Source organism: Trachypithecus francoisi, unplaced genomic scaffold (genome assembly GCF_009764315.1).
Source record: "Trachypithecus francoisi isolate TF-2019V2 unplaced genomic scaffold, Tfra_2.0 Lachesis_group8, whole genome shotgun sequence".
NCBI lineage: Eukaryota > Metazoa > Chordata > Mammalia > Primates > Cercopithecidae > Trachypithecus > Trachypithecus francoisi.
Window position 1 is genome coordinate 53,322,444 of NW_022681473.1, and position 13,092 is coordinate 53,335,535.

General features: G+C 38.5%; 1 protein-coding gene across 4 annotated transcripts in view; it reads right to left on the reverse strand.

The window, feature by feature from the left end:
- The window catches only part of USP47 (ubiquitin specific peptidase 47), a 117,792-nt gene that overhangs the window by 64,031 nt on the left and 40,669 nt on the right, over positions 1-13,092 (reverse strand). For all 4 annotated transcript variants that reach the window (XM_033205811.1, XM_033205809.1, XM_033205812.1 and 1 more), the window contains 2 exons: positions 9,893-10,006; positions 1,436-1,574 (listed from right to left, as the gene is read on the reverse strand). In XM_033205811.1, the coding sequence (XP_033061702.1) occupies positions 1,436-1,574; positions 9,893-10,006 (253 nt within the window). The remainder of the gene's footprint in view (positions 1-1,435; positions 1,575-9,892; positions 10,007-13,092) is intronic.

Consider the following 13,092-nt stretch of genomic DNA (forward strand, 5'->3'; position numbering starts at 1 on the left):
GTGGGAGGATCGTTTGAGCCTAGGAGTTCAAGGCTGCAGTGAGCTATGATCTTACCATTGCACTCCAGCCTGGGTGACAAAACAAGACCCTATCTCTATAACATAATAAAATTAAAAATAAGAAATCTGCAATGTAACACTATAGTGTTCTTTTTACACTGATAGTTGTAATGTAATATTTAAAATCACCTCTGTTTTGAAGTTCTAAGAGTAAAGTTTCTGAAGCCATACTTAGCATGAAACACCATTAATGAGATATGCAATCAAAGGCTTCTCTGAACCCCAGTTTCCATTTCCTTCAACATAAAACATACTATCTATTATTTTATGCATACTATCTATTGCAAAGATTTGTTTTAATATGAAATAATATGTAAATTTATCAAGATTTATTCATTAAGCAATTACAGAACCTTATATGTAAATAAACCTTTGCATAAAAAAGCCATTTTACTTGCTCAAAAGTGAAAAAATTGAAAAATCTAGGCTTAATCATATTCAGAAAAAAACAGAAATTTCAAAATGACATGATTCATTTCAAGCACATGATTAAACTAAATGATAACACAACAGAACCATAAAATAAGCATGGCCTATGTGCTTCAAAATGGAAGTACTGTTAAAAGTAGACAACACAGACTTTCCTTTCTGGAGGAAGTCTACTTTAAAATTTTAAGAGTATAGTCAAAATAGAAAATTATTAAAAAGAAGTCTTGAACTTTTTTTCTTTTTTATTTGAGACAGGGTCTCAATCAATCACCCAAGTACAGTGGCGTCATTATGGCTCACTGCAACCTAGACCTCCTGGCTCAAGCAATCCTCCCACCTAAGCCTCCTGAGGAGCTGGGACTGCAAGCAACAGCGACCAGGCCCCACTAATTTTTTTATTTTGATTTTTGTACAGATGATGTCTGGCTAGGTTGCCCAGGCTGGTTTCCAACTCCCAGGCTCAAGCAATCCTTCTGCCTTGGCCTCCCAAAGTGCTGGGATTATAGGTGTGAGCCACTGTGCCCAGGACACCTATAATCTCAGTTACTTAGGGGACTGAGGTGGGAGGATTGATTGACTCCAGGAGTTCAAGACTGCAGTGAGCCATTATCATGCTTCTGTGCTCCAGGCTGGGCAATAGAGCAAGACTCTGTCTCAAAAAAAAAAAGAAAAGAAAAGAAAAAAGAAAAGTCTTCCTTCAAAACATAATATTCGATAATATTTATATTATTATTAAATAGTTGCAGCAGCAATATAGTAGAAACAACAATGGGTTGAAGGAAAAGTAAACCACATACTTTTCCTAACTTTGTGGCTGCTAGCTAGTACTCCTGCTCTAGGTCTCAGTTTTCTTATCCATAAAATAAGAGGATTAGGCTTGAAATCGCTAAGATTACTTTGGAGCTAATGCCCTATGATTTTATGAAAATACAACAACAAATCTTACCAGTTTCTGATTTATTCAAAATAGATGAGTAGGAGTAGCTTTGGCTGACATAATCACTGGTAGAACCCACAGAACCTTCTCTTGGAAGCGGACCTATAAACCTGTCATGAACACTGTCTTCCCCAGCACTGGAATCCTCCTAAAATGCAACATATTCAAATAGTTAGTAAATAGCAAATCTTGCTGAAACAATAGCACTCACCATTTCCTGTAGGAAGGTTTGAATGATGCCTGATACAAAACAATTTGGAAAGTTGCTCATGTCCCCTTCCAAAGTGTTACTTTCTAAATTTTCTTTCAAATTTTCTGTTTACATGACAGAAGATTTTTGGTACTAATAAGTCAAAAGTACCATTGTACTCCTTGATGACACTATCAGTCATTTTTATATCATCCTTGCCAGGTAGGCCTAGCACACAGGGGACACACAATTATTGTTGGATGAGATGGATAGCTTCCTACTGTCTCCAACAAGAAACTTCATTTTAATAAGGAAGATGCTGAAAAGGATTAAGGGACATAAAAATGGCACAAGCAATTGGGACAGAATTGAAGAATTCTTATGCATTTAAAAACATGAATCCCTGTATTGTGAATCCAGAGTTCCCTAATTTAACAGTTATTTTAGATTTCAATGTCACTCGGACTAATCAAAATCTTCTCATGATGTCATAAAAATAAATGATGCAATTAATGAAGATCAGAGAGCATATTCTGTTACGGCTTCAGTACAGATGGACTGTGTTTAATTACTGTCTAGTGTTCAGACAGGCATTGTTATTCACAATAAACTTCTAAATGAAAAGCATCAAACAGAACAATCTTTCCTGAGCAAAGTGTCATTAAACAGAAGGATTCAGAAAAAGTCCATAAAGCCTTAGATTTCTCAGCCTGTAAAAGAGTGAAGTAAATCAGAACAGGTTTTCTTAATCTTTTTTTGGCATTTTAATTTTTTAAATTCTTATTTTTTTCAACTTTTAAGTTCAGGTGTACCTGCGCAGGATGTGCAGGTTTGTTACACAGGTAATGTGTGCCATGGTGGTCTGCTGCACAGATCATGCCATCACCTAGGTATGAAGTCCGGTATCCCTTAGCTATTCTTCCTGATGCTCTCCCTCCCTCTCCAGTGTGTGTTGTTCCCTCCCTGTGTTCACGTGTTCTCATCATTCAGCTCCCACTTACAAGTGAGAACATGTAGTGTTTGGTTTTCTGTTCCTGTGTTAGTTTCCTGAGAATAATGACTTCCACCTCCATCCATCTCCCTGCAAAGGACATGATCTCGTTAGTTGTTATGGCTGCACAGTATTCTGTGGTGTAAATGTACCACATTTTCTTTATCCAGTCTATCATTGATGGGCATTTAGGTTGATTCCATGTCTTTACTATTGTGAATAGTGCTGTAGTGAACATACGCATGCATGTATCTTTATAACAGAATGATTTCTACTCCTTTGCCTATATACCCAGTAATGGGATTGCAGGGTCAAAGGGTATTTCTGCCTCTGGGTCTTTGAGGAATGACCACATTATCTTCCACAATGATTGAACTAATTTACTCTCCCACCAATAGTTTAAAAGCATTCCTTTTTCTCCACAACCTCGCCAGCATCTTTTGTTTTTTGACTTTTTAATAACTGCCAGGTGTGGGATGGTATCTCATTAATAACAGGTGTGGGATGGTATCTCATTGTGGTTTTGATTTGCATTTCTCTAATGATCAGTAATGTTAAGCTTTTTTTCCATGTTTGTTGGCTGCATGTGTATCTTCTTTTGAGAAATGTCTGTTCATGCCCTTTGCCTACTTTTTAATGGGTCTGTTTTTTTCGGGTAAATTTATTTAAGCTCCTTGTAGATTCTGGATATTAGACCTTTGTCAGATGGATAGATTGTAAAAATTTTCTCCCATTCTGTAGGCTGGCTGGTCATTCTGAGGATAGTTTCTTTTGCTGTGTGGAAGCCCTTTCGTTTAATTAGATCCATTTGTCAATTTTCGCTTTTGGTGCAATTGCTTTTGGGGTTTTCATCATGAAATATGTGCCCATACCTGTGTCCTATATAATATTGCCTAGATTTTCTTCCAGGGTTGTGTATAGTTTTGGGTTTTACATTCAAGTCTTTAATCTGTCTTAATTTTTGTTTATGGTGTAAGGAAGGGGTCCAGTTTCAATTTTCTGCATATGGTAGCCAGTTCTCCCAGCACCATTTATTAAATAGAGAATCCTTTCCTCACTGCTTTTGTCTGGTTTGTTGAAGATCAGACAGTTGTAGATGCGTGGGCTTATTTCTGAGTTCTCTATTCTGTTCCACTGGTCTATGTATCTGTTCTTTTACCAGCAGTATGTTGTTTTGGTTACTGTAGATTTGCAGTATAGTTTGAAGCTGGGTAGCATTATGCCTTCAGCTTTGTTCTTTTTGTTTAGGATTGTGTTGGCTATTCAGGCTCTTTTTTGGTTCCATATGAATCTTAAAATAGATTTTTCTAATTATCTGAAGAATGTCAATGGTAGTTTAATGGGAATAGCACTGAATCTATAAATTACTTTGTGTAGTATGGCCATTAACAAGATATTGATTCTTCTTATCCATAAGCATGGAATGTTTTCCCATTTGTTTATGTCTTCTCTGATTTATCTGAGCAGTGGTTTATAGTTATCCTTGAAGGTGTCCTTCACTTTCCTTGTTAGCTGTATTCCTAGGTATTTTCTTTCTGTAGCAATTGTGAATGGGAGTTCATTAGTGATTTGGCTCTCTGCTTGCCTATTGTTGGTATACAGGAACGCTAGCAATTTCTGCCACTGAATTTGTATCCTGAGACTTTGCTGAAGTTGCTTACCAGCTTAAGCTGATTTTATGAAAATACATCATAAGACGATGGGGTTTGCTAGATATAGGATCATGTCATCTGCAAACAAAGATAATAATCTGACTTCTCTTCCTATGTGAATATCTTCTATTTCTTTTTCTTGCCTGATTGTCTGGGTCAGAACTTCCAATACTATGTTAAATAGGAGTAGTAAAAGAGGGCATCCTCGTCTTGTGCCAGTTTTCAAGGGGAATGCTTCCAGCTTTTGCCCATTCAGGATTATATTGGCTGTGGGTCTGTCATATATGATTCTTGTTATTTTGAGGTATGTTCCTTCAATTCCTAGTTTACTGAGAGTTTTTAACATAAAGGGATAATGAATTCTATTGAAGGCCTTTTCTGCATCTTTTGAGATAATCATGTGTTTTTTGTCTTTAGTTCTGTTTATGTGATGAATCGCATGTATTGATTTGCATATGTTGAACCAACCTTGCATCCTGGGAATGAAGCCAACTTGATCATGTGGACAAGCTTTTTGATGTGCTGCTGAATTCAGTTTGCTAGTATTTTGTTAAGGATTTTTGCATTGATGTCCATCAGGGATACTGGTCTTAAGTTTTCTTTTTTTGTTGTATCTCTGCCAGGTTTGGGTATCAGGATGAGGCTGGTCTCATACAAAGAGTTAGGGAGGAGTTCTTCCTTTTCAATTCTTTGGAATAGTTTCAGTAGAAATGGTACCAGCTCTTCTTTGTACCTCTGGTAGAATTCAACTGTAAATCTGTTTGGTCCTGGGCTTGATTGGTAGGCTATTTATTACTGCCTCATTTTCAGAATTTGTAATTGGTCTATTTAGAGACTCAATTTCTTCCTAGTTCAGTCTTGGGAAGGTATATGTGTCCAGGAATTTATCCATATTTTCTACTTTATGTGCATAGAGATGTTTATAGTATTCTCTGATGGTTGTTTGTGTTTCTGTGGGGGTCAGTGGTGATATCCCCCTTATCATTTCTGATTGTGTTTATTTGATTATTCTCTCTTGACTTATTAGTCTAGCTAGCAGTTTATCTATTTTATTAATTTTTTCAAAAAACCAACTCCTGGATTTGTTGATTTTTGAAAGGTTTTTGGTGTCTCTATCTATCTCCCTCACTTCTGCGCTGATGTTGGTTATTTCTTGTCTTCTGCTAGCTTTGGGGTTTGTTTGCTCTCGGTTCTCTAGTTCTTTTAGTTGTAGTGTTAGGTTGTTAACTTGACATCTTCCTAGCTTTTTGATGTGGGCGTTTATATAAATTTCTTTCTTAACCCTGCTTTAGCTGCATCCCAGATATTCTGGTATGTTGTCTCTTGGTTCTCACTAGTTTCAAAGAACTTCTTGATTTCTGCCTTAATGTCATTATTTACTCAAGAGTCATTTGGGAGCAGGTTGTTCAATTTTGTAGTCATGTAATTTTGAGTGAATTTCCTTTTTTTTTTGAGACGGAGTCTCGCTCTGTCGCCCAGGCTGGAGTGCAGTGGCGCGATCTGGGCTCACTGCAAGCTCCGCCTCCCGGGACTACAGGCGCCCGCCACCCCGCCACTTCGCCCGGCTAGTTTTTTGTATTTTTTTTAGTAGAGACGGGGTTTCACCGTGTTAGCCAGGATGGTCTCGATCTCCTGACCTCACGATCCGCCCATCTCGGCCTCCCAAAGTGCTGGGATTATAAGGCTTCAGCCACCACGCCCGGCCTTGAGTGAATTTCTTAATCTTGAGTTCTAGTTTGATTGTGCTGTGGTCTGAGAGACAGTCTGTTGCAATTGCTGAGGAGTGTTTTACTTCTGATTATGTAATCAGTTTTAGAGTAACTGCTGTGTGGTGATGAGAAGAACGTATATTCTGTTGTTCTAGGGTGGAGAGTTCTGTAGATATCTATCAGGTCCACTTGATCCAGAGCTGAGTTAGGTACTGAATATCTTTGTTAATTTTCTGTTTCAATGATCTGTCTAATACTGTCTTTTTAGGTACTGAATATCTTTGTTAATTTTCTGTTTCAATGATCTGTCTAATAATGTCTTTCAATAATCTGTCTAATTTCAATGATCTGTCAGTGGGGTGTTAAAGTCTCCCACTGCTATTGTGTGGCAGTGTTAAGTCTCTTTGTTGGTCTCTAAGAACTTGCTTTATGAATCTGGATGCTCCTGTATTGGGTGCATACATATTTAGGATAGTTAGCTCTTCCTGTTGGACTGAACTCTTTACTATTATATAATGCCCTTCTTCGTCTTTTTTGATCTTTGTTGGTGTAAACCCTGTTTTGTCAGAAACTAGAATTGCAACTCCTGCTTTTTTCTGTTTTCCATTAGCTTGGTAAATTTTCCTCCATCCCTTTATTTTGAGCCTGTGTGTCTTTGCACACGAGATGGGTCTCTTGAGGACAGCATACTGATGAGTCTTGACTCTATTCAGCTTGCCATTCTGTGCCTTTTAATTAAGGCATTTAGACCATTTACATTAAAGGTTATAATGTTAGGTACAAATTTGATCCTGTCATCATGATGCTAGCTAGCTGGTTATTTTCCCAGCCTGTTTATATGGTTGCTTAATAGTGTCACTGGTCTGTGTACTTTATTTTTGTAGTGGCTGGTAATGGTTTTTCCTTCCCATATTTAGTGCTTTCTTCATGAGCTCTTGCAAGGCAGGCCTGATGGTGATGAATTCTCTCAGCACTTGCTTGTCTGAAAAGGATCTTATTTCTCCCTTGCTCATGAAGCTTAGTTTGGCCAGATATGAAATTCTGGGTTGGAAATTCCTTTAAGAATATTGAATATTGGTCCCTAATATCTTCTGGCTTGTAGGGTTTCCACTGAGAGGTCTACTGTTTGCCTGTTTGTAGGTGACCTGGCCTTTCTCTCTGGTTACCCTTAACATTTTTTATTTCACTTTGACCTTGGAGAGTCTGATGATTATTGTCTTGGGGTTAATCTTTTCATGGCATATCTTACTGGGGTTCTCTGCATTTCCTGAATGTGAATGTTGGCCTGTCTTGCTAGATTGGGGAAGTTCTCCTGGATGATATCCTGAAGTATATTTTCCAATTTGGTTCCATTCTTCCTGTCTCCTTCAGGTACTCCAATCAGCTGTACGTTTGGTCTCTTTACATAATCCCATATTTCTTGGAGGTTTTGTCCATTCCTTTTCATTCTTTTTTCTCTATTCTTGTCTGCCTGTCTTATTTCAGAAAGACAGTCTTCAAGCTCTGAGATTCTTTTCTCTACTTGGTCTATTCTGCTATTGATACTTGTGATTGCACTGTGAAGTTCTTGTAGTGTGTTTTTTAGCTTCATCAGGTTGGTAATGTTCCTCTCTAAACTGGCTCTTCTGGCTGTCAGCTTCTGTATTATCACAATTCTTAGCTTCTTCGCATTGGGTTACAACATGCTTCTTTAGCTCAGCAAAGTTCGTTATTACCCACCTTCTAAAACCTACTTCTGTCAATTCAGCCATCTCAGCCTCAGCAGTTCTGTGCCCTTGCTGGAGAGGCACTGAGGTCATCTGGAGAAGAGGCATTCCGGTTTTTTGAGTTGTCAACATTTTTGTGTTGACTCTTTCTCATCTTTGTGGGCTTATCCACCTTTGATCTTTGAGGATGCTGACCTTTGAACAGGGATTGTGTGGGGTCTTTTCTGTTGATATTATTGTTATTGTTTTCTGCTTGTTTGTTTTACTTTTAACCATCAGGCCGTAGGGCTGCTGCAGTTTGCTGGGGGTCCACTCTAGGCCGTAGTTGCCTCAGTTTTTCCCATACCTGGAGGTATCACCAGTGAAGGCTGTGAAATAGCAAAGATGGCCATCTACTCCTTCCTCTGGAAACTCTGTCCCGGGGGTCCTGACCTGTTGCTGGCCTGAATGTACCTGTAGGAAGTTGCTGGAAACCTCTGTTGGGAGGTCTCACCCAGTCAGAAGGAACAGGATCAGGCATGCTTAAAGCAGTCTGGCTGCCTTCTGATAGAGAAGGTGTGCTGCATTGTGTGGGGACCCTTCCTCATTTGAACGTTTGGACTCTCCAAAGCTGGCAGGCTGGATGGCTGAGTCAACCAAACCACAGAGACAGTGGCCTCCCCTCTCCCCTACCCAGAGCTCCATCCCAGGGAGAGATTAGAGCTCTGTCTGTTTAACACTGGCTAGAGTGACTGAAGTCCCTGCAAAGAGCTCCTAGCCAGTGAGGGGGAACGGATCAGGGTCCAGCTTAAAGAGGCAGTCTGGCCACGATCTGGCAAAGCAGCTGTGCTGCAATGGGAGGAATCCTTCCTGGTCCAGAGCATTTGAATCCTCCAAAGCCAGCAGCTGGAATGACTGAGTCAACAGAAGCACAGAGATGGTGGCCACCCCTCCCACTGGGAACTCCATCCCATCTCGGGCAGACTCCAGCCTGTTGCCATTGGCTGGCTTGAATTCCAAGCCAGTGAGTCTTAGCTTGTGAGGTGCTGTGGAAGTGGGGCCCGCAGAACAATGCTGCTTGGATCCCTGGATTCAGCCTCCTTCCTAGGGGTATATATATGGATGGACTTCCCACCTTGGTGGGGATCCTGGGGTCGGAGTACGTAAAACTCTTGGGTCTGTATGTGTGCCCAGGTGGCTGCTCTACCAAGATTCCACACAGCTCTGTGTATAGGACCCAAGATCCTGGTGGCGTGGGCTCCTGAGGGGATCTCTTGATCTTAGGGTTGCAAAGATCCATGAAAGTAGCGTGGTTTCCTGGGCAGAGTCATACAATCATTCACAGCTTCCCTTGGCTGGGAGTGGGGATTCCTTTGGCTTTGTGCCTCTCCTGGGTGGGTCATTGCCCCACCCTGTTTTTCTTCATTCTCTTTGAGTCCAGTTGTTTGCCTAATCAGTCACAATGCGAGAACCTGGGTATTTCAGTTGAATGTGCTGTATTCACTTGCCCCTTTCATTCCTCTCCATACGGGCTGTGAACTGCAGCTGTTTCTAATCAGCCATCTCAGTCCCTTCCTCTTACTCTTTTTTAACTCATGTCCTCTACAATGTACTGAGAGGAAAAAAAAAATCTCTAGTGGAATAGCCCTCAAATTGGGAGTTACTGCATTAGATATCTCTAAGGCAACTGGGCTGAACAGGAAAGTCTACTGAAATGTGAATTGGGATAAATATTAAAAGAATAGAAATGAAACATTTAATGTATATACCAGTCATTCCAAAAAAGGTGGCAGGTTAGGGGAGGAAGTGAGAATGGAAATGACCTTGTCGCAGATACTGAAAAACCAGACGAAAACCAGCGAAGATTTACAGCAACCAAGCAAATGCTTAAACAAAGGAAGGGTCACTACTGAAACACAGGAGATCCTTGTGGCACTCTGACTTATCCTAGACCCACCCCCATCCCTGGTATGGCAGTGGTCTTGAAGACAGCAGTTTATGTTAAATCCAACGTGGCAACAGACTACGGTCTATATACAGTCTGTATACACAAATAATGTTGCTATGGATGTCCAGTGTAACTATGTTATTCTACACACTTAAACCAACAGAAAATGAAAAACATTAATTTATTACACAAATTACAAAACACATCTTATCTCCTTCGGGAAACTGCATCCTCAAGTAGTAGGTGACAGTGCACAAAAATTATAAAAACAGGGTTTTCTAAGTAGCTTACCAGCAGTATTTGAGGTTGTTCACCATCTTTATCTGTCAAATGCAGAAAGTTCTTCTTTCCTGGCTCAAAATTAGCATCAAGAAGTGACTTGTCACTGGTATGATCCAGTGGAGCCTATGGACATAAAACATAATATTTCAGATTATGAGAAACATAAAATAAGTAATCTATAAATGGACACATATCTACATTTAAAAAGTATTTGTTTAGCAATGATCTGGTAAAATTCTGTTCATGTAGGCTTGGAATTAACTCATTTGTTCATTAACTGGGATAGCTAAGCCCAGTAACAATGCATACACTGATAGGTATCCCAGAGACTCACACTCCCCAACATCTAAAAAACTAAAAAGAGAAAAGGTGAAAGTTAAGAGTGTTAAGTACTACATACACATAAAAAGAATCTATAAACATTTCTCTCCATGTTCTATACAATATATGCAATATGATATTTAATGGAGTTTCATGAAAATTGACCAAAGGCAAGTTTACATAAAAACTAAAATGTTTTGATATATAAATATGATGAAAAATACCAGATAAGCAACATACTAAGCAACCCAACCAAAATAATTATGTAACATAATTATGTAATGCAACAAAAATATAACTAATGTAGTATATATTATAGCCTTTAGAAAGACTCCTTAAGGAAAAGCCTCTCCTAGTAAATGATACCTATTTCAAATGTACCACTAGGATTCAGAGGAGCCAGGGGGTATGGAAGTGATTGTGATCAGACCTTTGAAAATTAAACATCTAAGATTCAAGTCTTCATGTAACTTATATGGTAGGGCAATTTCAACTCTAGCTGTCATTCTAATATACTCTAGTTGGTGGATGAGAGAGGAAACTCTGTATGCCCCAAGCCCTATTCACTCATTCCAGACCACTATAGAGAAAAATGAGGGAGTAGAAGTATCTTTAAAACTATTTTGTTGCATTAAGAAATGTTTTTAATGTTTCAAAGACATGGGCAGAGTCTCCTTATACTCATTTTATGAAAATGTCTTTATTTCTTAGGAAATTAACACTAATTAACATTATATAAAAGTGCAGGTATTGAGGACAATTACAGTTAAAAAATTAACTGTAAGAGATTCCGCTACTTACTATCTGTGTAACTTTGGAAGTTATTTCACTTCCCCATGACTCAGTTTCTTCACCTATGAGGGTGTAGTAGCACCTACCTCATAGAGTAGTTAATAATATAAGGATTAAAAAAGATTACATTTGTACAGAGCTTAGAATACTATAAACACAGTGCAAAAGACGTGCTAAGTAAATAAAATAGCGAATATATGTTCTACCTCTTAATTTTGGCTAACATCTATCAATCTGCAAGAAAAACAGGACACAGAAAACCTGAAGCTGAAAGAAGCCACATGGAAGGAAGAAAGGGATTGCTGGGTTCCTTCAAGTCATTGGTGGGACATGATCAGATGATATAGCTGAAATACACAGGGGTTTTACCTCAGTAAGTGTCTGTATACAAGGTGGTGGGTAGCTAAATGGGCTTAGTTTTCTGAGGAGTATCCATTCAGCACTATGCAGGAAGCAGGAGAAAGTAGTCATATTTGTAGAAATGTACAGGAGGCAAATAAAAATACAGAAATAGAGCTCTTGAGTACAGTAATAGCTAAAGAAAGAGTAACAGGTAATCCTGACATACAGCTATTTAAAGCTATTGTGGAAGATAATTTAACAAATGCTTTTTGAATGCCCAGAAGGAATGTTTATGGAGGATACGAAATTTACACGAGGTTTCTGTCATGAAAATGCTTACATTGGAAATGGAAAGACATAGATGAATAACACCTATAACAAAAAGGAACTATGATAAGTGGTTCAGCCAAAGGGGATAGGAGGTCAAAGAGAAAACAATTACATTTAAAGTAGCATGAGGAAACATCGAGTAAAGCTTTTTAAGGGTAAAAGATGAATAGGACCTGGGAAGACACCTAGGACAGTACAGAACTATCCTTTAAACTGAAAAAGGACAACACTAGAAATTGTGTGGTGATGTACCAGAAACTATTCAAAGTCTCAGATGAAATATTGTTTATCTTTCTATGTCTTGTCTGACTACCAATTTTACTGGTTAATTTCAGTTTAAAACATTTGTTCTATATTTTAAAAAAACAAATATATTATGGAATAAAAAGTATAATATGATTTTAAGGGCAAATCAGGCAACATCAAACATCTCTGATTCTCCTGTGGAACCTACTTAAAATGTGTACTCCAAATACCATAGGGATACACATTCAACTTCATTGACTGTTAGAGGTATTTATTTTCCTGGAAAACTTAAGACAGAAAATTATGGAAATTTATGTTAAGAAAATAAATCAATGCAGTGTCTGGGATTTAAGAGTATAAAGCCTTAAAGAGCCAATAGTAGCTTGTCTGAGATTTTTAATCAGTGGGCAATGAACAGTGATTGAAGGTTACTGAACTAAAAGGTGATGTAAGTGCTACCATTTTGGATGATAGAAAATAATTCTAACTATCATGTAGGGTGGACGGAGAGAAAGGAAACAAAAAAGACTATCTAGAATACTATTCTAATAATGCAGATGAGATGCAACTCAGTGGTCTCCTTCCTTAACCACAATCCCAGGCAAAAATGATCAGTGCCTCTGCTATGTTCTGAAGGTTTATGTCTCCCCAAAATTCATATGCTGAAACCTAATCCCCATGCAATGATATTAAGTGGTGAGGCCTTAGGAGCTGATTAGGTCTTAAGGGTGGAGCCCTCATGAATGGGATCAGTGCCCTTATAAAAATGGCCCAAGGAGAGATGTCTATCAAGGATTCCTAGAAATTTTTTTAGTAATTGCAATTGTTTATTTTGGTAGTAAACATTAATAAAAAATTAGGTCAAATGATGACCTAAGTACATGTCTCCCAACAATCCTCCCCAAAAGTCCATAAAATGTCAAAAAAAAAAAAAAAAAAAAAAGCATGCTTAGCAAACCAAAAATTTTGAGAAATTAAAAAACAAAACAGACAGGATCAGATCTATGGAAAAATAAAACTAAAGGGAACCATAGCCCAAAGATCCTATAAGAGAAGACTACTGTGGAGATAAAGGTAGTAAGGAACTTCAGACTAAGGTCAAGACGTAGAGGCCAGGAAACAGTTAAAAGTGAGCAAGTGGGAAAAGGCATTCTGATCAGTTTGGTATCTCCTTTTTC